Below are 24,514 nucleotides of genomic sequence, written 5' to 3'. Positions count from 1 at the left end.
CAAGTTTCTAAATTAATCGATGTTTTACATCCATTATTTTGGAGCTTAATATTAGGAACCTGGTTTGTCCTTCCCATTATTCCATTCAAGTTTTTCCATACTTTGGCACTATATGTGTCTTCAAATAATTTTTTTTTGTAATACTCATTCTTACATCTTCTTTTTGCAATATCAGTCTTCTAAAATATTTAAAAATAAAGTTGGATTTTGATGCCTATCGTAATTATATTATGTCCATATACGCCCATTCCATAGCAAAACGATATTGTTTCTCAGAATTTCGAAAAAAAATTGGTAGTTTTGTTCCTTATCGCAAAATATTAGATCGGCTTTTTTATTAGGGTTACCATTTCCATGTTAGGGTGGTTCAAAAAACTGTTTTTTACAAAGGACTTTTTACAATCCACTGGGCCGATTCCAAAGATCAAAAAAAGATGTGTTCCAAGCTGAAATCCAAGCAATTTTAGAGTGTTCCGTTATATGTTTGCGTAGAAACTATAAGAGTTCAAATATATGCGTCATGTCCGACAGTCAAGCTGCTCTAAATGCTTTAAAGTCGGTGACATGTACATCAAAACTTGTCTGGGAGTGTGTTCAATCACTTCAAAAATTGTCTTGTCATAATCAAGTCAACTTATATTGGGTTCCTGGTCATTGCGGGATTGAGGGAAATGAAAGAGCTGATGCACTAGCAAGACTAGGATCTTCTCATAAGTTCATCGGGCCAGAGCCCTTTTGTGGCTTATCGGATGCATCTCTTAGAATGGAGCTAAAAGCGTGGGAATCTTCAAAAGTGGAGGAAAACTGGAAGAACACTTCCATTGCTAGGCAGTCGAAGCGATTTATTAATCCAAACATTTCTGTGACCCACAAAATCCTGGAACTTTCTAAGAAAGGTCTTAGTATATATGCAGGTCTTATAACAGGTCATTGTCCGAGCCGTTATCACTTGAAGCTGATTGGAAAACTTCAAGATGATGTATGTCGCTTCTGTGGCATAGAAAAGGAAGACTCGGAACATTTGCTATGCCACTGTCCGGCAATTTTCAATAAAAGGCGTAAGTTCTTCGACAAGGGGCTGATAGAACCCTTTGACATTTGGAGAACAACTCCCAGTACGGCAGTGCACTTTATTCGAAGTATAATGCCGTGCTGGATCATGCTATTAGTCAAACGATGGCGATCACTCCTAATAATAGTGATACGGCATCTTGATATAGCTAAAGAAAAAATGGGGAATATATCACAATAGATCAGAAAAATGGTCGCAGTGATGAAAATACCCGACAAGGAATAAAAAAAAAGATCAAAATATCAAATGAAAGGTAATTATAAAATACTTTTTTTGAAAAAAAATATAATAATATTAAAAAAAATGATTTTTTTTTATATCAGCGGTGCATTTTTGTTTTGTTTTGAGTTATAATTTTTTTGAAATTATCAAGTTTTGGGTTTTCGCTCAATACTCTCATGCGACTAAACTACCATGCGTCTTCATTGATTTAAAACTTTTATTTATATACTATTTTTTATCACCTTAACATGGAGATGGTCACTCTCTTGACAAAATATAAAAACAAATCTGTTCTAATATTTTGCGATAAGGAACAAAACTCCCAATTTTCACGAAATTCTGATAATCACTATATCGTGTTGCTATGGACACCCTATGGATATATTTAAAAACATTCTGTATTTACACCAAAAATTGTGATTTTTTAAAAAGTATGCAATTCGATTATCTATGGCTTGAAACGGATAATACTATTCGAATTGGTTGTACACGCAGGTCTTTCTTACACGGGGGATCTGGAGAGTGTAAAAAAACGTGTCAAGACAACCTACGAAGATTTTGATTCTTCACATGCTAAAATATTAAAAAAAATAGATTTTAATGCCAACCGCAATTATAGCATGCTAGGGCCCATGTCTTACCCAACCAATCAGACTAAGGCCTTGTTGTCCTCTGCTGTCCGAAGAAGTCGTCTCCACTCTACTCGATCGATGGCCACACTTCGCCAACCTTATAGGCTGCGCGCCTCTTCTTCTTGTTCCTGTTGGGTTGCTTTCGAGAACCATTTTCACTGGGTTGACGTGCGTCATTCTTACGCCATGTGGATGGATGATTCTCCCAGCAGCTGGTGCAATTCGTGGCTCATTCTCCTCCTCTGCGTTCCGTCATCCATCTGCACTCCACCGTAGATGGAACGCAACACCTTCCGTTCGAAAACACCAAGGGCGCGTTGGTCCTCCATGTGCATAGTCCAGGACTCGTGGCCGTAGTGGACCACCGGTCTAATCAGCGTCTTGTAGACAGTCAACTTCGTGCGACGGCGAATTTTATTCGACCGGAGCGTCCTCCGGAGTCCAAAGTAAGCACGATTCCCTGCCATAATGCGTTTTTGAATTTCTCTGCTGGTATCATTTTCGGCGGTCACCAGTGAGCCCGAAATACACGAACTCATCGACCACCTCGATTTCGTCACCGTCAATCTGAACTCGGAGTCTTCCCTGGAACCTCTTCCTTTCATGTATTTTGTGTTCGATGCGTTGATGGCAAGTCCAATCCGCCTAGCTTCAGCTTTCAGTCTGATGTACGTTTCCGCCATCGTCTCAAAGTTCCGTGCCATGATGTCGATGTCAACGGCGAAGCCAAGAAGCTTCCTGAAGATCGTGCCACTCGTGTCTATCCCAGCTCTTCTGATCACACCTTCTAACGCGATGTTGTATAGCAGACACGAAAGTCCATCACTTTGCCGTAACTCCCTTCGAGATTCAAAGGGACTCGACAGTGTCCCCGATACTCGAACAACGCACATCACTCGATCCATCGTCGCCTTGACCAATCGCGTCAGTTCATCCGGAAATCCGTACTCATGCATAATCTGCCATAGCTTATCTCGATTGTGTCGTATGCGGATTTGAAATCGATGAACAAATGATGTTTGGGCACGTTGAATTCGCGGCATTTCTGCAGAACCTGCCGATTCACGAATGGTGACAGGCGGTGGCATAGAATTTTTGACCTTGTGCGCTCAGTAGTCGTATTTTTGTAGATTGAGCATACGACACCTTCAATCCACTCCTCCGGTAATATCTCCTCCTTCCAAATCTTGGCAAATACCCAGTGCTTTACCATCGTATTTTAATTGCTCACTTGGTAGTTGATCTACACCAGTTTCTTTGTTGTTCTTCAGCCGACCGATCTCCTTTTCAACTTCTTGAAGATCAGGGGCCGGTAGCCTGTTGTCTTCTGCGCGTGCTCCAAGGTCTGTTGCCGTGCCACCTTCGTTTTCTGCTGCATCACCGTTGAGGTGCTCGTCATAGTACTGCTTCCACCTCTCGATCACTTGATGTATCGCTCCACATTCAATCTCGTGCGGTGCTGCATTCTTCTCCTCTACTAACAGTTTGCATTCGCCGTCAAACTAGTCATTTCTTCGGTCCGGGATCGCTGTACCTAGTGCCGCTGCAGCACTACTACTTATGGCGGAACGGATGTCCCTCCAGCCATCTTCAAGAGAAGCTGCGCCAAGCTGCTTTTCCGTGGGTAGTGCAACTTCCAGCTGCTGCGCGTTGTCCTGGGCAACTCCGGCGTCCCGTAATTGCTCAATGGTCGGTCGCGGCGCGTTCGACTTCGACGGGTGTTATGCACCGTCGAGAGTTTTGAGCTCATGCATACTGCAACTAGGTAGTGGTCCGAATCTATGTTTGCACTGCGGTACGTGCGGACGTTGATAATGTCGGAGAAGAATTTCCCGTCGATTAGAACGTGATCGATTTGATTTTCTGTGTGTTGGTCAGGTGATCTCCAGGTGGCTTCGTGGATATCCTTGCGGGGGAAAAAGGTTCTTCGAACTACCGTACCCCGAGAGGCTGCAAAGTTCACGCATCGTTGAGCGTTGTCGTTCGATACGGCATGCAGGCTTGTCGCCGCTGACGATTTTGACGTCCCGTTGCGTCGTACACCTGCTCCAGCTACGCATAGAACGCTTCTTTCTCGTCGTCGGGTCTCCCTTCGTGTGGGCAGTGCACGTTGGTGATGCTGTAGTTGAAGAAACTGTCCTTAATCCTCAACTTGCACATCCTCGTGTTGATCGGTTGCCAACCAATCACGCGGTGGCGCATCTTACCCAGCACTACAAAGCCGGTTCCCAGCTCGTTGGTGGTGTCACAGCTCTGGTAGAAAGTAGCCGCTCGATGCCCGCTTTTCCATACCTTTTGCCCCGTCCAGCAAAGGTCCTGTAGTGCTACGACTTCGAAGTTGCGTGTTGAAGTTCGTCATAGAATAACCTATCGCAGCCTGGGAAGCCGAGCGATTTGCAGTCCTTATTTCGTCGCGTAGGTCCATATAGACATATTTAAAAAACAATCTGTATTTAGACCAAAAATTGTGATTTTTTTAAAGTATGCCATTCGATTACCTATGGCTTAAAACGGACAATGTGATTTGAATCAAGTCGATAGGTTGTATCGCTATCGAGAAATCGTTACAAACGTACCGTGTAAATTGCGACTTAGAAAATATTTTGGTGTATATACAATTTCGTTTGTAAATGATGCCTAAACCCAATCGAGAAATGTAAGATTCTCTTACAGTTCTGTATAAACAATTAACCGAATGTGTAAGGAATCACGACATGAACAGATTCTGTAATTTGGTTGCCGGAAGGCTTATCTAATTATTAAACAACTTCTGGGCAATTTTTTAAACTTTTTGTTTAAACATTTTTTTTTTAAACTTTGGATTTATCCACGTATTATTATTTTTTCAATGTCCGAAGTCAGGGTTTTTTAAGGTCATACGAACCTGTACCTGTACCGTTTTTTTTTTTTTAATATATCGAGACCCGACCAGACTGATTGATTGTTACTGTATCTAGTTAAGTTTCTGTCTGACAGAGTTTTCTTGGTGGTGTGCAATTTAGTTTGAAAAATTCTCACTAGATGGTACTAGCATGCCAAAAGAGCTTCCCGTACCATGTTATGTAGATCTCGTGAGCCCGAGCTGATAGATGTTTGCAGTCTTCGGAAGTGTTGTACAACTGGACTAGGTCTACCTAATGGTCGTCAGTTTAGGTTGGAATGTACAATTTGTGCGATAATCCAAATAGATAATGCTACATTACCCCGAATGTCTCTTCCCTGAACACCGTCACACCTCGAAGGTGAGAATAACGAGCAGCATCAAAAGAAAAGCTGAATCTCATTCGAGGAAATTGCATTTCAGGGTAACGGCATTTTGGGTAATGTAGCACAACCGCATCTTAAAAACTCCCGAATTGATATTGCTGATGCATAGGGACCCCAGTTTAAGCTTTTCGCAAATCATTCAAACTGTAATTCTCATCCCCAAGATTGTTTTTAAAAGACTGATTGCCAATCGACTGAAGTATACCAAACTAATGCATTACGCAGAGCGTTAAACATTTTCAACTCCGATTACAACCAACTCGGTTGCAAATACCATTACCTTTCATCTCACTCAACGATTCCATATCTCTTCTTCTCTGCCGTTATTTTCTTCCAGGGGCGGAGTTGCACTTTGCTTATCGCCACAAGGGCGCCGTAACGGCGAGGCATTAGTACGGTTCATTTCGCAGGAGCACCGTGACATGGCGCTAAAACGACACAAGCATCACATCGGCAACCGGTACATCGAGGTAAGTGACGGTTTCTTTTGCTGATGTGTGAAAATGTACTAAACCTGGTCATATTTTCCTTGCAGGTGTACCGGGCATCTGGGGAAGACTTCCTAGCCGTCGCCGGTGGGGCATCCAACGAGGCCCAGGCGTTCCTCTCCAAGGGCGCTCAGGTTATCATCCGCATGCGCGGACTGCCGTACGATTGTACCGCCAAGCAAGTGGTAGGTTCTCTCGGGTTCTCCTTCCTCCGTAACCTTTATAATAGCGGATCAATCCGGTTCTCTTCCCCTCAGCTGGAATTCTTCGCCAACGGCGACAATAGCTGCACCGTGCTGGACGGCTCCGATGGGATACTGTTTGTGAAGAAACCGGACGGCCGGGCCACCGGCGATGCGTTCGTGCTGTTTTCGCAAGAGACGGATGCCTCCAAGGCACTCTCCAAGCATCGGGAATCGATCGGGCAGCGATACATCGAACTGTTCCGGTCGACGACGGCCGAAGTTCAGCAGGTAAGGGAGGTGTTTGGTTGTTGAGTAACTTTTCGCTGTGTACTAAAATCGTTTTGTCTTAAATTGTTTTGTCGGCATTGTCAAAGAGGAATGGTAGCCGGTAAGGTTCTTAATCTGTTGCTGTCGTTTGAGAATGGTCATGGTTTCAGTTTTCTGATCTTGTTTTCTGTTTTGAAGGTACTGAACCGCTCGATGGACCCGAAAACGTACGAGCCGCCACAGCCGCCGCTGATTGCCGCCTTGCCGCCGGTGCAGATGCCGCTGCTTCCGCAGCACGTGATCACCAGTGGGACGGAAAAGAACTGCATCCGGTTGCGAGGGCTTCCGTACGAGGCCAAGGTGGAGCACATTCTACACTTCCTGGAGGACTTTGCCAAGCACATCGTCTATCAGGGAGTACATCTGGTTTACAATGCACAGGTAGGTGGCGCTTGCATGTTCGGCTTTTTCTCTGTAGTAGGGGGTCTAGCGTTTAGCAATCGGTCGATGGTAACACCCTTTTTATGGTTATGCGCAGGGTCAATTTAACGGGGAGGCGTTCATCCAGATGGATTCGGAGACGGCCGCATACCAGTCGGCTCAGCAGAAGCACCACAAAAACATGATGTTCGGTAAAAAGCAGCGCTATATCGAAGTGTTTCAGTGTTCCGGTGACGACATGAACATGGTTCTGAACGGTGGATTCCAGCAGCCGTCCAATATCTCCAAGCCACCACTGTTATCACCCGGTATGTTACCATCTGCACAACAGCCGCCATCACAAAACCCACAAACACTAGCGCTGTCTCAGCTCCCGTTGTCCGTCCCCCCTCCACTAACTCTGTCGATTCCACCTCCCACACCCCAAATGATAGCACAACAGCAAGCTCATTTTATAGCACAGCAAAGTCTGATGGCCCGCCAGGCAGCCGCAGCCGCCGCCTCCGCCCACCATCAGGAGCAATACCTGTACCAACACTTAGCCATGCATCCGGCTCATTCTACGGGTGCAAACTCTGCAGTCGTTTCGCAAGCCCCTCCCACTTACGCTACCGCAAACAGCGTTAGTCACCAATCCGGAAACTACCACATGAGCCACACGCACGCTCCGTCCCATTCAATGTCCAGCGTGAATCAGGCTGGTATACCGAGTCACTTCGCAGCGGCCGGTGTTCAAGGCGCTCAATATCCACAGTTTGTGTTCATGCCTCGGCACATGATGGGGCCCGGTGGTTTTCCGGCGTTTGGTTTCATGCCACCGGGCATGAACCAACTGCATTTTCCCGGGGCGGCCACCGCTGCCGGAGCAACCGGTGGCCTCGCTCAGACCCATCACGGATCACTTAGCCACTCTGCATCTGCCCAGCAGCAACATGCCGCCGCCATGACGGCCAATGCTGCGGCTGCTCAAGCCGCCGCCAATTCGATGCTCCCGGCCAGTATCAAACGCTCCTACGACAATGCCTTTCGTAACGACCAATCCCAGCTAGCGACGACTACCGGGTCGAAACGCCCCTTCCACGGCGGCAATCAGGCGGCCGCGGCTGCTGCGGCGACGGCGGCTCTCTATGCGCCCTACTACCATCCACACATATGAGAGACGCTTAGCTTTAGTTGTTAGCATATCCCTAATTTATCGCGTTGGCTATTTGAAGGTCTAAAGTTGAACTTTTAGTACACCTGTACTAAACATTATTACCAATTTATATTTTTATAGCGTTTTTGCCTTTTTTTTTAAATTATGAATTCCACTAGTTTGTAGTTATAATTGCGTAATACATAGACGTAGACAAAGAAACCAATCATTCCATCCACTGCAAACCAATGCAGCTATCGTTATTTAGAACACCAAGTTGAAACCCAAAAGACATTTAGAGCGTGGTTGTGATCGAACGCACCCATCAAAGAAGAGACTCTCTTTCTTCCAATCAATAGACGCTACTAAACGTACTTAATAGAGAAATGATTCATATACACCTTTTCACATATTTTGATGCATTCATGTTTATATATACATATAATTGAAGTCTTTATACACAAAACAAAAATCTACCTAGATAAGAGAAAAAGTTGTGCTTACAAAACAAATCCCTTCCCCGTTCCACCCCCCTTTTCCCGCCCCATTGTGTGTCCTGGTTCCCAGCTATAATAAAATCAAAATGGAAAAGTCTAATCAAACTACGAATTAACACCATCCCTGGGATGCAACGCAAACCCTACATGTGAAAAACACTCTCACACACACACTCTCTCGCCCCCCAAAATAAACAAAAATAAGGCTAAGGAATGTACCTCATAAAAATGGCTGCTGCTGTGTGTTTATGTAAAGGGGTTTGCTGGGGCTCATTCTACTTAAAACGAAACACTGGGGGTGTCGGGATTATATTATACCTACTATCGTTATTTACTGTAATATGTATCGTTGTAAGGCGCCAGAAGAGGGCAGAACAATACCGACTGTGGAGAAGGATTCATTGTGAATGAACTTTTGTGTGACAGGATCGGGAACAGCTCTTATCACTGATATTTTTGCAATGTTAGAATTAGTATTTTTTACTTTTAAATGCCTTGTTAGTGAATTCTAAAATCTAAGACTAAACCGCATAAGAATCATGTTGGAGTAATATTAACTGTTTTCCTTTTTTTTTGTTTATTGCAATGCAGTTTACTGCCAATTCCGATAGAGCATATATAACATTAACTAAAACAAAAATACATACATTCCACCTGAAACTGAGTAGTAAACCGGTTTTTGAGTACAACTAACACATTCCAATCGTAAGAGCAGCCACAGAAATACAAACGCACACCACGCATTCCTACGCATTGTGACTGTACTTTTACTAACACACCAAAATCGTTTCTCGCGGGCCTAAAGAAACCTAATTCATGGCACCTAACCACACTTTTTTTGTTTTTTTTTTTTTATTTTGGTTCCGAACGGCTCTAAACGTCACACCGATAAAAGTGTGGTTATGTACCGTGCTCCCGAATGTTGCCGTCGTATTGTACTCGTTTGTTAGATGCAACTTTTCTAAATCAAAAACCACATCCTTAATCCGAGGTGAGGCAGCTTTTGTATACTTTTCCCTTTCTAATAATCTACCGAAGACGACTGAAGGAAAACACATGCATAAAAATTCACTCTGTTATGGAAAAATGGACCAAATTAACTGTGTTTAATGTAAAGCTGGTGGAAAGGGCTTGATTGTGTCGGCTCCGGGTCCGGAAGCGGTAAAGCTGCGCGCAGAGATTGTGGATTGCTCAAAATTTTCGAATCGAACCGTACTAAAAACTGCCGCAGCTTTTACGTTTCGCCCGGCTTAAAGCAAGTGAAAAACTAGCAAAAGGCTAAACTGTACTTTTTTTTTTTTTTGCTAGGTTAAGATTTGTTAGTTATTATTTTTCTATTCTAAATGTTGTAAAGGCAGAACGGGAAATTCAGACGCAAGAAAATTTGGTTGATGGGCTTTTCGTCATTTGGATTTTAAGATTTGTTTGTTTGTTTACTATCATATTATCCTACATTTTTCTCACTTTCTTTCTCTGGCTCGCGGTTACCGGGAGAATTCGGTCATGAATATGCCTGTGTTGTGATGATCCAACTTTGTTTTATATTTTACTCAAATTGCACACATATTGGATATTGTTTACGCGGAATGGTTTTAAGGGACGCGTTTGTGAGTTGTTTCTTTTCCGATTAACTGGAAATTCTTCCGTTTGGATTTACGCCCTTTCTGTCTGTTCTGGAAATTTGCCGTTTCCAGAATAACGGTAGAGACCGGAGGAGAAGTAAATTTATGATATTGTTATGTCCATTAAAAAAAAACAGCATCCTTTTTACCCTCTTGCTCAGCTAAATAGTTTTCCATTTTTTTCAATTGTGTCCGTGTATAAGCGTATATGATGTACCAAGTAGATATAATACTTCCATTTATTTTATTTTTTCATATTTTAATTTAAGCGAAGAAACTTTAATACAATTAATATTATATAACAAAAAAAAAACATCCATAACGTGGTTGCAGTTTATTTACCATTCACTTTTCTATCCTTCTTTTGTGCATCACCATCACCGGTTAGGTTAGAATCTGTTTCTGTTGGGTGAAAATCTGCTATCGTGTTTCGGTTTGAGTCTAAACTGCCCTCAACTGTTGCCATCCCGCATCTTTCCGAGTGGGAATTCTAGTTACCAACAAGCCGCCCTATCCGACATCGGCCAGACAGCGGACAGGAGTTGTTCATTTTAACTATTTTTTCGCAAAATTGTGCAGAATGCGTCATTTTACCAGGAAAAAATACTGGTAAGCTCCATCTCGGATTAACTTTTGCAAAATGTTAGCTTAGAGTCGTGTTCATTAACTCTGATGTCGACATCAAAGCATTCGGACATAATTTATCGGGATTTAATCCGAAGTTAATACCGGTTCACAGTGGAACGAAATCAAAAATAGTGGGACATGGCTATTTGCGACGAAATTATTGAGTGTAGTATTTTGATGCCTTCTAGAATGTTTTTTCAATTTTTAAGTTGTTGAATTTAGTAGTGAACATGTTTGATTAAGGGGGGTATACACTAAGATAACTTTTTTATGTCTTGCTAAAATTGATGATCGTCTATGGAAACATTGTAGATGGAGTCATTTTGAGAAACTTTGTCCTAGACGCCAATTTTCCATCTCTCAAGTGGACGAAGTTATAGGGTGAAAATGGAGTACAAACGCTAGTACCCGAGCAAAGTCTGAGATCAAATTGAAATCTAAATTTGATGTTGTGATTTCGCTGATAGTGGTTACTCAGGTTGCTGTCGTTTTGGCCGTTTTAACGGTTAAATATCAAAATTGAGAGCAAATAAATCTTCCTGTGACTATTTCTGCTATTAGCGAACGCAAACTGAAAACTAAATTTGATATCAATTTTTCCTGTTGATAACAAAATAAGTATTCAATTTGATTTAAGACAATGAAAACAAACCCGCAACAACATATTTTTGAAGAGCAAATGTACAGCAAAATGAAAACAAAATTTGGCATCAAATTTGTCCATTGCGTAAACTGAAATCAAATTATGATTTCAGTTTGATGTTGATATCAAAACTTGATTTCAATTTGCTGTCATTTTGATGCTGGACTTTGCTCGAGTACCCCCTTAAAACCGTTTTTTACCATAACTTTTTGGTTTGAATTTTTAAATTTTTTCAATGATCCACAAAATTGTAAGTGCTTTAAAATTGCACATTTTTGCTCAGCGAAGCAAATCGCTATCTCTTCATGTAAAGGATTTACATTCGTATTTATAATTTTTCAACACTAACTTTAAAGTAATTTCGTTCAGCAACTTATACCCTACTGTTACATATACAATTCATAGGGGGATCCAAGGGCATGCCTAATGATTTTTCTAATAAAGTACCTCAATGTTTTGTTACGTTTTGCTGTTTTCATGACCATTTTTTCAAGTATGTACATTAGAGTGGGTTGTTGATTCGACAAAGTTGTTTGGTATAGTACTCTCAATCTAAATTCGAGGTTTGGTAAAATTTGAGCAATATTAGGATTTTTGGTAAGCAAATGAATAGGATCGTTCCGTTTCCCATGCAAAATTTAAAATTCGCCCGCAAATCGAGATTATAAAAAATTCGTTCAAATTTCGCCCAATTTTTAAGGTCCAGAATAAGCATTGAAAGAGCAGTCGGGAACCCACCCAAGTAACAATTTTGGTTTTATGAGGGTTCTGTAGACCATGATTTAGACTTGTAGCATGCTTTAAAACCACTATAAAACTTGCAATGTTACTTGGGCACTCTAATGTAAACACCTGGAAAAATGGTCATGAAAACAGCAAAACGTAACAAAACAATGAGGTACTTTATTAGAAAATTCATTAGGCATCCCCTTGGATCCCGATATGAATTGTATATGTAACAGTAGGGTATAAGTTGCTAAACAAATTACTTTGAGTTTACCTGCTAACCTGCAAGATAACACCCCCTTACAGATAGCGTTAAAAAAAATATAAAAAAGGATTTCAATCCTTAAAACAAAGAGATGGCGATTTGTTTTTGGCATAAAAATTGTGCAGTTTTAAAGCACTTACAACTTTGTAGAACATTCAAAAATTTTAAAAATTTAAACTAAAAAGTTATGGTAAAAAAACTGGTATTAGCGTTTTAAGGGGGTACTACCGTTTGTACTCCATTTTCACTCTGTAACTTCGTCCACTTGAGAGATGGAAAAATTACGTCTTAGACAAAGTTTCTTAAAATGGCTTCATCTACAATGTTTCCATAGATGATCATCAGTTTTAGCAAGACATAAAAAAATTATTTTTTTAACTTAGTGTATACCCCCCTTAATCAAAAATTTTACCACTGCAGTGAAGTATTTAAAAATTGAAGAATTATTTCAGAAGACATCAAAATGCTACACTCAATAATTTCGTCGCAAATGGCCATGTCCCTCTTTTTTTGATTTCAAAAAAAGAATATATTAGAATATTTCGTATTACGTATCAGCTTTTGTAAACAATCGACGATCAAAGATTTGGCGTACTGGCAGCTCGCCTACGCATGCTAAAACTACCATCAGATATCGCATAATCTGTGTTCGGGAAAACGCTTTTTGCATGCAATTGGTGATAATTTTGATCACCATTGCAACTGTTGGACATTTGTGTAATTTCCAATAGTGACCTATTGGAAATTGATAAAGTATTCATTATAGATTCATAAAAAAATTTCCAATCGATTGCCTTGTTTAGAATTAAAATCCATCAGCTATTGATAGAGTTATAAGTGGTCAAAACCTGACAACTTTTCGTAACGCGGTTGATTTTGGTTTTTTGATGTTGCCGAAAGACGTAATCCTACGCCAAAAAACCTGATCAATCTATGTACCCAAATTTGGGTACATGGAGCAGTTAACCCACATTTTGAGTGTGTCCACATGCCAAAAACAAATCCGTCGGTTTGTATGGTGACCAATAAATATGTAATTTTTCATCACATAGGAGGAACTGTTAACCAAAAATATCTAATTCTTGAATCGTGGATACTAACATTGATCCACAACCTCCTGCTCTGATTTGGGTAAAGAATGTTAACCCAACAACTAGTAAATTTGAAAGTTAATTCGATCAATATTTTCTCGTAAATTTTACCAACAGTAGCAGATTAGCGATGCGAACCCAAATTTGGGTAAATCGATGACCTAAATTTAGATAGGGTTGATTCTTAGCACGTTAATGTTCGTATTGTTTACCAAATTAAGTGTTTCGATTCTTTGATTCTGTTCGGATGGAGTGAGTACTTCTATCTGATAACATATTTCCCAAGCAGACAGAGTTATGTCATGGAAGAGTTTCAGAGGACTTTAATCGGTTCCATGTGTTAACACCAGTCTCTCAAGTTCAGTTCAGCGGATTTATTGGTCAGTGATCACCCCATAAGACATCTAGATATGCTTCATTAGTCTACTGGACTTGATTCGACAGATGAAACCTTTTTAAGTAGTCCGTACTCTGACCTCCAGTACTATCCCTTGATATCCTCTGAAGACTTATTCCGCATCTGTTCCAGCGAAGGCTTCTAGCTCAGTTAATCCAGTTGAACGGCAACATACCAGTTATCTGGAATTGCTCCCAGGTTTATCTTGAGTTGATCTATGAGGCCTCTCAATATTGGGGCTGAAGATAAGTAATAAGATCATCTATGAGGTTGATTCCGATTTAACCCCAAATTCTCCCATGTGGTCTACCGCAAAAATCCCTCGTATATACAAAATTGGACTCAATCAGCAATGTTTTATCAATGTTGTCCTGAAATTGTAATGTGAAGTTAAGGTCACTAAATATACAGACAACAAAAATATTAGAACTTTTTTAAAAAAGATAGCAGTCAAATTAAAGCTAATTTAACCCCAATTAACCTTAAAATTTCAAAAAAATAAATCTTATTTTTGCAGGCAACCTTTGGGGTCATTCAAAAATCGCATCGTTCAACATTTTTATGAATTAAAATAAATTTAGCGAGGGTCCACTTTGACCCCTTACTCCCCTATATAGTGTTCCCCGTATTTCCCTAATATCTCATGAATTGTTTTTTAAAGACATGCTATTCTAAAACCATGCATAAAGTGCTTATGTTTTACGAAAAATAGAGCTGTGAAAAGTAGGAGAAAATGAGGTAAAATGGTCCAAATCACATACCTTTAAGGCTCTCCAGTGTATGAGACCACGTGCAATCGATTACCCAGACCGTTTCCCGTCGGAAAAGTCATTGTTCATGGCTGGGATTCAGCGTGCTGTTGAGATATTGAATTTTGGGTAATTTTGGACCCATTTTTGCCCATAGTGCATTCCATAGCAAAACGAAATAGTGGTTCTCAGAATTTCATAAAAATTTGTAGTTTTGTCCCTTATCGCAAAATAATAGACCCGATTTTTTTTTGTTTTGTCATAAGGGTGACCATTTCCATGTTAGTTCAAAAATTATTTTCAAAAATGTATTTTTCAAGCTCTTTGTCTTCAAACCATAAAAAGAAATACAGTGCCTTCCCGTTTTTGGCAACACGACCTCATTAACTAATTCTGTCTTCAAATTTGGGCTAGCACTTTCTGTGGATTTTTTTATAACATTTTAAGTAGATAGGATCCCCAAAGAGGGGTCTAGTGATATCAGAAATGGAATTAGGCGTTGGATGGATTTTCTAGAGAGTGAAGAAGACAACAATCATGTGTTGCCAAAAACGGAAAGGCACTGTATAATCAATGTTTTTCAATACAAACTCCCATTTTTTTAAAATATGATGATATTTTTTCTAAAAAGCATTTTTAACTACCTTTCCTTTGATTTTTTGATCTTTGAAATCGACCAAGTGGTTCAAAACTTATGATTTTTTCCCTTGATTTTTTCCCTTTTTTTCCGTCGATCTTGTTTTCCGTGCTGAGCACCAATGCTACCGACGCCAGGGAGGCTCCCACACCTGGACCCTACCTATTGATCCATCAACTCATGAACCGGGGACTAACGGCTTTACTTCCCTTCCGAAAGACATGTTATACCTCAGAACATCCCGGCGGCACCGACTGGAATTGAACCCAGGCTTGCTGTGGTGAGAGGTAATCATGCTTACGACTACACCACCGGCGCCGCTACTTATGAATTTTTGAAAAACGTCATTTTTGACTTGACTTTATGATGATTTTTTGGACCACCCTAACAAGGAAATGGCCACCCTTATGACCCCTTTGAAACACGTCATTTTTGACATGACTTTTTGATGATTTTTTGGACAACCCTAACATGGAAATGGTCACCCTTATGACAAAATAAAAAAAAATACGAGTCTAATATTTTGCGATAAGTAACAACACTACCAATTTTTACGAAATTCTGAGAACTACTATATCGTTTTACTATGGAAAGCCTGCATTGCTATATTCCTAGTGATAAAAAACAAACGCTAGAATAAAATTCCGCCGATTTGAAAAAAAATAAAACTATAGTTTACCCATAAAAATTGTAGGAGTTTCTTCATGAAAGTACAGAGCTTATTAGAGCCATTAAGGAAACTTCAAGAAGATTCTAAAATTTCAGGGATGTTACAATAACTTTAGGATATAACCTGAATATTGAGAGAATTTCTTAGGACTACAGAAAAGTCCAGAACTTTGGGGAAGTTTAATATTTTAGAGAATTTTAAGGCACCTTTATTGAATTCAGGAAAATAGCGAGAACCCTCTAGAAGCTCCAAATATTACCGAGTTCATCAGGGAAGTTTAGAGAACTTAGTAATAAATTCGGAAATGTCTCAACTTTGAGGAATCTGGAAAATGCATAAATTTGTAAGGTGCTTTAACGATGTTCCGAAGAATGAAAGGAAATACCGACCATTTCGGGGAAGTTTTATGAACAGACTGCGGGATGATAAGAGAAGTTCTGATAACTTATTTAAAAATTCAGGCATCTCTGAGAAGTCTCCGGAACTTCAAGGCAGTTCAATGAGCTTTATGGAAACTGCAGGGACTTTTAGAAGGTTTAAGTGCTTCAGGGAAGCCAAGAAAACTTCAGAGAACTTGAAGAAAAGCAACCTCTGTGTAACTCATAGCCTAGTCAGTAAAGGCACGGTATTACCAAGCTGGAGGCGGCGGGTTCGATTCCCGGTCCGGTTGAGGGAATCTTTCGGGTTGGAAATTTTCTCGACTTCCCTGGGCATAGAGTATCATTGTGCTTGCCACACAATATACAAATTCATGCATTGGTATTGGCATCGAGAGCTCTCAATTAATAACTGTGGAAGTGCATTTAGAACACTAAGTTTAGAGCACGCAATAAGCTAATATGCGCTAAGTAATAAGCTTGAAATGCGAATGATAAGAAGAAGAAAGTGTAACAGGAAACCAGAATGATAGACTTTCGGGAAAGTTCCGAAGTCCTACAGAGTTCTCAGAAGCTTTACCGACTTAGGTTGTTATCCGGACTTCTCGAAAGATGTACGAACTTCTCGGAAGATCTACGGACTTCTCATGTTCCAAAAGAAAAGTTCATAGAACTTCCGTTTCCGACATCTTGAACAACATCTCCGCAATTCCCCGACAGCTCCAGGAACAACTCGAAGCATCTGACAAATTTGACTTAGCCTATTGTTCACAGAACTTCTGAAAATTTCATAGATCTTCCGATTTACGGATTTCTCGACAAGTACACAGAACCTCCAAAAAGATCGACGGACGTTCTGACTAATTCGCGGATGTTACGACTTAATGAGCTATCTGTGCATTTTCAATGAGAACAAATGCTTCATATATCATCGATGTTAAAATGCTATGATTTTTTGCAACTTTGACTCATTTCAATGGACTCCATGCTATAAGATATCACAAATTAAAACTAAAAAAAATATGGTGATGTGACTGCGCGGTTGACCAAAGCACCCCACATTTGGTCACGTTTTCTTAAACCCTCTCGTGACGTAATGTATGGATGATCCCTTTAGAAGGGAATATTATTGAAGATCAAAGAGCTTCATGGAAGTTCCATGTAATTCACGCAATTTGCAGAAACTTTATAGCAGTTGCCAAGACCTCAGTTGAGTTTTAAGAGCTTAGAGGAAGTTACGTGATCGTAGGGGCAGTTCTGAGCACTTCAGAGCAGTTCCAGGAAAATCAAGAAAACTGCGGAAACTTCAGGGAAATTTCAAGTCATTCTGGTTTATTTAGAGAATTTTAAGGGACCTCCATTAACTTCAGGAAAATAGCGAGTACCCTCTAGAAGCTCCAAATATTATCGAGTTCATCAAGGAAGTTTAGAGAACTTAGTAATAAATTCGGAAATGTCTCAACTTTGAGGAATCTGGGAAATGCGTAAAATGAAATTTGTTAGGTGCTTTAGAGAAGTTCTGATAACTTATTTAAAAATTCGGGCATCTCAGACAAGTCTCCGGAACTTCAAGGCAGTTCAATGAGCTTTATGGAAACTGCAGGGAAAAGCTCAGAGATCTCAAGGGCAGTCGCAATAGCTTCAGGAAAGTCCAGACTATTGAGCAAGTTTATTAATGTGTAGATGTGTTAGCTCCAGGAATTTCAGAAAAATAAATGGTGGAACTTTCAGAAATTCGGGGAATTTATGCGAAGCTCAGAACTCTTTAGAAGTTTAGAAAAGTTCAAACCTATTTTGGGACAGTTTCTTATATTTCAGGATAGTTCCAAGAACTACAAGAAAATTGCGAGAGCGATTGCGAGGGTAGTTTAGAGAACACCAGAGAAGGTCAGAGAACCTCCAGGTTTTCAATTTACTTCAAGGCAATCACTACAGAAGCGCCAAGAAACTCAGGAAAACTTCAGTATGTTTCCGAAACTATTATTTTATTTATTAGAGAGACTTTCAGACTTAGGTTGGTTGGTCTCTTCAGTTCCGAGATATTCAGGAAAACCCGAAGAACATCAGACTACTTTTAAATTTTCTGGGTGTTTTTTTTTTAATTTTCAGGGATGTTACAAGTCCTTAAAGGGAGATCAGAGATCTTCAGAGAAGTTCCATTAATTAATTGCAGGAACTTATAAGATGCTTTGAGAATTTCCGAAAAGTTTCAAAAATTCCAGGAATATTACGAGGTCTTAACGGAATTAAATATCAGGCAAATTTTTGGAACGTTATAGATGTTCCGAGAACTTTATCATGAAGGAACAGAGACGTCAAGAAAGTCAGAGATGTTGAAGGTCATGGTTTAGAAAACTTCAGGAAAATTACAGGATCTCCAGGATAGATGAAATAACTTCAGGGCAGTCCAATTGACTTCAGGACAATTGTGGGAACTATTAAACACTACTGAGCATTCAAGGGAAGTGGCTAGAGAACTTTAGTGAAGTTCAGAGATCTTTAGGACAGTTTTAATAACTTCTGTGTTCAGAGATGAACCAGCCTAAGGCTGAAAATCTCTTTAATAAAGATAAAAAGAAAAAAAAACTTCTGTGTAGCAAAGGAAACAAGAATGATAGACTTTCGGGAAAGTTCGGAAATCCTACAGACTTCTCAGAAGCTTTACGGACTTAGGTAGTTATCCGGACTTCACGGAAGATGTACGAACTTCTCGGAAGATCTACGGACTTCTCAGAAATTCTACGGACACCTCGGATATTGGACAGACTTTCCGGAAGATCTCCGGACTTCGCTGATTTTCTTCGGACCTCCCATTTTTCAAAAGAAAAGTTCATGGAACTTCCGTTTCTGAAATCTCATAGATCTTCCGAAAATTTCATAGATCTTCCGACACGTTGACGGATTTCACGACAAGTACACAGAACCTCCAAAAAGATCAACGGAAGTTCTGATTAATTCATGGATCTTACGACTGTTTGCGTTTTTTTATATTAATTACTAGTTCCCGAAACTCTAAATGTTTCTAAGTTTTTTTTTTCAAAACTAGTTCAAGGAACTTCCCTCTTTCTTATCTCAAATTTTCGAATTCTCGGGATAATCACAACAAGAAATTTTAAACCAAATGAGCTATCTGAGCATTTTCAAAGTGAATAAATGCTTCGTATACCATCGATGTTAAAATGCTGTGATTTTTAGCTAATTTGACTCATTTCAACGTACTCATGCATGCTATAAGATCTCACAATTTTAAAATAAAAACTATGGTGATATGACCATCCTATCGTGACGTAATGTATGGATGATGCCTTTAGAAGGGAAGTTGTCGTGCTTTGTAATTTGAATACCAATATGAATGACTGCTCACTTCCAACAACTTGGCAAAGTTTCAAGCAAATCGGAGAAGGTCGTCTGATCGATTCGTCATTTGTCATGAACTGCTGAATGTATTATTTTAAATAATTCTGATGTTCATTCTAATGTAATTTTGAGGGGAATTCCTGGGATATTCTGGGGAAATTCCAAGGCAGTTCTTAGTAGTATTCCAAAGTAACGCTGAGATGAATTTCTAGGCAATTATGAAATTTCGAACAGGGCTCTGGGGGAAATCTCTAAGGAAGCTCTGACTTGAATTATGTAGAAGGTGATTCTGAGAAGGTTTTACAAGGAACTTCAGATGAGATTTTCGATGATAGTTCTCAAAGAATTCTATGGACAATTCCAATGTAATTTTAGAGGAGTCATTTATGGAAATACTGAAGAGAATTTCAAGTAATTTCTGGAATTATTTCAAGAAGATATTCAGGAAAATTTGAGGAGAATTTCAATTAAATTCTGAAATGAAGTCCAAGGTAATGCTGAACGGTAACCAGGGAGGGATTTTTTAAAGGTAATTTAAAGTTAATTATGGTGAGAAGTTTTAGCGAATTTTTGTCAGATTTATTTTGAATTCCAAATTGATAATTTGGATGTTCTTAAGAATTTTTTAAAACTAAAAAAAAATAAAAATAACTCTGGTAACTTCACACCAAAAAATTCTGAATTTTACTGGCGATGTAAACATCCATGCATGCAAACATTCATACATGTAAACTTCCTTTTCACGTAAACTAGCAGCTTGCAAGAAATGTTGCAAACAAAGTGGACAGTTGCATACAATATATGGAATATTGTAAATTTACACGATCTATAATCTAAACTTGTATGATATGTGACACTCCATTTATGTGCATAATAGTAACGGAAATTTACACTACTTTTTTTAGCTGTGTTGGAATACTTCCGCACATTTACATTAAAATTGGTATGTATGTATCAATATTCATTCTAAAAATTTATGAAATTTGTATGTGTTTGTATTGTCATTTTCATCATGTTAGCGAATTAGGGAAGACAGGAGGGACGGTAAAGACAGACCCAGCAGGGAGAGATTGGCACTTGCTGTCTTTCAATCAAATAATATTTTTAGAATAATTATAGCACTGCATACTTGTAACATGAACTAACTGAAGTACTTAGGTGTACTTAGTTTAAATTTTTGTAATGTTGTGTAAATATAGTCTTCAGATTAACATTCTTTAAAGTGAAACACCCGCTGTTCATATTTTCATTGCTCTCAAAATCTGAGGCTTTATACAATATTAGAAGATTTATTTGACGAGCTATTCCCAAACTTTCTTCGTAATAGTTTTGGCTTATAAATCCCAAACTCACATGTCTTTTTTAAACGTATTTAAACGATTTTATTTTCGTCGTTTACGCCGCTTAATCACGCTTGTTTTTTTTTTTTTTGTATTATAGTCACTTTACCGCTCTTGGGTCATTCGTGACTTGTCTGGGGTGAGATTTGATCTCGTGACTTTGGCGTGAGAAGTATGGATTCTAACCACTACGCCGGGGTCGCCCCCCTTAATCACAATATAAACGGTGCGTTTTTAACGATTCATCGAAAATCACACAGATAATCAAATGGCATTCTTAAAAAAAATCACAATTTTTGGTTTAAATACAGAAATTTAAAAAAATGTGTATATCGACGCTAGCATGCTAATATTGAGAATTGCGTTAAACCTAAACATTTATAAAAATTAAAGCATGTGTGAAATCAAAATCTTGGTAGTTTTTTATTAAACCGTTTTAAAAAAGACCTGAGTGTATTTCATTAATCAACATTTAGAAAATCTTTATTCTGGCGACCTTTTGGAGTCCATTTTACCCGAACTACATTTGAAATGTCGTATATTCATCTACGTTTTAGGCATTGAAAATCTCACTTATTTGACATGACATTGCTAAAATACTACCAGTGTTCGAAAAATCATGCTCAAATCTCATTCATTGAGCCTCTCCGAATGCGAGTGCGAATATGGCAAGCAAGCAAAACTCATGCTTGTGATTCTCCTGCATATTCACGCACTCAAACTCACAACGCCAAAAAATCATTCCAGCCTTAAACTCGTCAATTGAAGGCATGCTTAGGCATGTTGTGTTAATTTTCCGTCCCCTGATGCAAAAACAATAGTTATAACTATGAATAGCGTCAACATATAAATCAATGAATGTTTGAACTTCAAAAGTCATCCGTGATTTTTGCGCTGTTGAATTTTTCAAGGCAAAACTCATAGACGCATAAACTCACACATGCTGTTTGATTAACGTGATAAAATCTTGTTCATACTTTCCTTTGAACCATTATGGGTAATCATTAACGCCTTTCTCCTACACACTTAGAAACAACTATCACGTGTAAAGTGATGTAATTCAATTTTGACGTGAATCATGGAACGTCAACCAACATTTCATGTAAATTTAAGTGTGCCGAAACCAAAACATACGCAATTGAATTGATTTTCTCGTCTCTTTCAACTGATTCTTATGCCATAAGCAGAGGTGGTAAATGTACATTTTTACTGCAAAGGAGGAAACTATGTCACGACATTTTTTCCCTATAACATTTTCATGACATTTACCACCTCTGGTCATTTATTTATTTATTTATTTATTTTGTTTTTCTTCATCGGACTTAACGTGTCTAAATGAAGCCTGATGGGGAAAAGCCTAGAAAAGGCGTAAAAACCCCATATCTTTTCGAAATACATGAATCACAATAATACAATACAATTACAACGAACATTAATCAAGTCTATAGCATAAGGGCCGCTTGCATGTGTCGGTCTCAGTGTGTAGATAAAAAATAATTCCAACCGCTATTAAAATGCTTGTAGCCCGTCAGTTTGTCACAAATTGTATGTCATAACGCAAATTTTAAACCAATAACCGTTGAGAAAAAAATAGACTCAGCCCGCGACACGATTCAGCATTCCACTCCCAGTACAGAAACATTCTCCGTAAAAACAACAATTCTTTCACTGCTTCCGCCGAAGAGACCTCAGAGATGGATTAGTGCCTGCGCCATATAGTCAAACGTAAACATATACATGGTTGGTTACCGGTGGTGTAAAGCTCAACGCCTGCTGCGTTCTCTCTGTCATGTGCTGTCAGTTTTGTCGCCTGGTGTCGTCGCCTGTTATCCTCGTATGAGTATAGTAGAACAAACATGCAATATTAATCATCGTTAGTACGCAACTTATTAACCACGGGCAAGCTGCACTCTGAAAGCGCGAGCAATAGAAGGCGTCGTAGAAAACTACTGTGTGTCAGTGTTTGTAGTAGATTGTGTAACAAAGGGCCGCCACAACACGCAAACAGCGGCAACTTTGTCTGGCTGTACTAAAACAACCTTAAAACCTTCTGTGTACCTCTCCATTGCATTTCCCCCTTCTTCTTTTTCTATCGAGCAGCTAAACCACAACCTGTCGCCAAATAAACCACAATTTCTAGAGCTAAATAGAACTGTATACAGCGCAGTTGCCTGTCTGTTTGTGTGTGTCATAAGCTCAGAAACAACAGCAACGAAAAACAAAACTATGGTGAAGTGTGTATGTGTGTGTGTGTGTGATGGGATTTTACATTCATTTCGGAGCAGTGCATTTCCTATTAACGTGGTATATCGGTGTGTGGTGCGCGCGCTGGAAGCATTGTATCGCAACAAGGATAACCACTAGAGAAGCAATAGAGCAAAGCAAAACGGCAAAACAAAAACTCTCTCCTATTCTCCTTCACCACTTACGGCTCTCTCATCGGATGGCGGTGTAATCTGGCATAAAATAACTCGATTCTCTTTGTGTGCGTGTATGCAAGCCTCGATCTGATGCGCAAATTCATTTGTCTAAACAAACAAACAAACAAAAACCAAACGGAAGGATTACTACCTACCACTACTACCACATCGCAGCGTGTTTTCTGGCAGAGTATATTTGGTGGTTTATGGGCAAATTCCTCTCTTTTATCATGCAATGGTAACATAATATTATTATATATAATTTGCATCTACGGTGAGTGTTTTTAATTTTTTTATACAATTGTTGTACCTACACACATTCTGTCCATCTTCTCCGTACTGTTTTGCTGTTCTTTAGTTCACTATTTTCGATTTCCTGTTTTTGTTTTTTTCTTTTATGTTTATTATTTATCTCTTTCATTGTCATACTAATCCCGTTATTTGTCCATACTTCTAACTCCTCTTCGTCGCAACGCTTATTGCTCCATTTCCTCTTAGTTTTTTCGTTTTTCGTTCAAAAGCAGATGAATCCCTCCTTCATTCCTACATCATATTTTTTTTTTCTATATCCTATTTTGGTAGTTGTTGTTGACACTAGGGTGGGAAAATGTTTACATATTACATGTGGGTAATGGTTAATATAATGGCGCAATGAAGCATAACTCACGTAACTGTGTCCAATCGAAGTGCTTTTAATATTCTTACCGTATGCTACTGATGGCAATGTTTGAAGTGGTAGAATTATTTCTAAGATTGGTTGTAACACGGATAGATTTCTGTTTTTGCGGCAGCATGAGATTTAGCTAAATGTGAATGGTAGATGGGTAAGATTAGTTGTTACAGATAGGCATTTGTTTTTGGCAAATAAAGGAAGGTTGTCAGTTTTTTTTTAATCTTTAATCGCAGGAACACCACGTTTACCAGCGCATTCATAATATCTAGATAGAGCTGGAATTAGGGCGGAACAGCTTTTGTAAACAATGATTTCTCTCGACGATTTATAGGAATTCAAGGCACGCCCAAACAAACCAACATTACCGTCGGGTAGGGTAAGTCTTACTCTACCTCATGGTGATGTTGATTTGCGTGGGCGAGTCTGACTTTCAAGACATCATCGATAGAAGTCATTGTTTACAAAAGCTGTTACGCCCTAATTCCAGCTCTTTCTTGATATCTTCGTCAAATCCTTTCAAGAATAACTAAATATAGGAATCATGTATCATTTATGATAGATCTCAATAGAAGTTCTATAAGCCCTTACACTATTCTTAAGAGACCTAAGATCATAAAAATAACTCTGAACATTTCGCTTAAAATAATCGTTAATTGTTGATAAGTAATATTTTCATAGTATTTTGTTCCGAAAATTAAAAAAAAAGGCAGTATA

At 39.2% G+C, this 24,514-nt stretch overlaps 1 protein-coding gene across 4 annotated transcripts in view; it reads left to right on the top strand.

Moving 5' to 3' along the window:
- fus (fusilli) overlaps positions 1-24,514 on the top strand; it is a 306,247-nt gene that overhangs the window by 267,062 nt on the left and 14,671 nt on the right. For 2 of the 4 annotated variants that reach the window (XM_065234594.1, XM_065234595.1), the window contains exons 8-12: positions 5,531-5,663; positions 5,729-5,866; positions 5,939-6,154; positions 6,332-6,574; positions 6,672-6,882. In XM_065234594.1, coding sequence (XP_065090666.1) covers positions 5,531-5,663; positions 5,729-5,866; positions 5,939-6,154; positions 6,332-6,574; positions 6,672-6,882 — 941 coding nt within the window. Of the gene's footprint in view, positions 1-5,530; positions 5,664-5,728; positions 5,867-5,938; positions 6,155-6,331; positions 6,575-6,671; positions 9,044-24,514 lie in introns of those variants that run through there. The other 2 variants (XM_065234593.1, XM_065234592.1) reach the window with 1 other exon arrangement.

This window comes from Ochlerotatus camptorhynchus, unplaced genomic scaffold, assembly GCF_037179485.1.
Source record: "Ochlerotatus camptorhynchus isolate MF236.1 unplaced genomic scaffold, CSIRO-AGI_Acam_v1.1 ptg000434l, whole genome shotgun sequence".
NCBI lineage: Eukaryota > Metazoa > Arthropoda > Insecta > Diptera > Culicidae > Ochlerotatus > Ochlerotatus camptorhynchus.
Note: the sequence above shows the minus strand (reverse complement) of the source record. Positions and strands in the feature narration are given on the sequence as shown.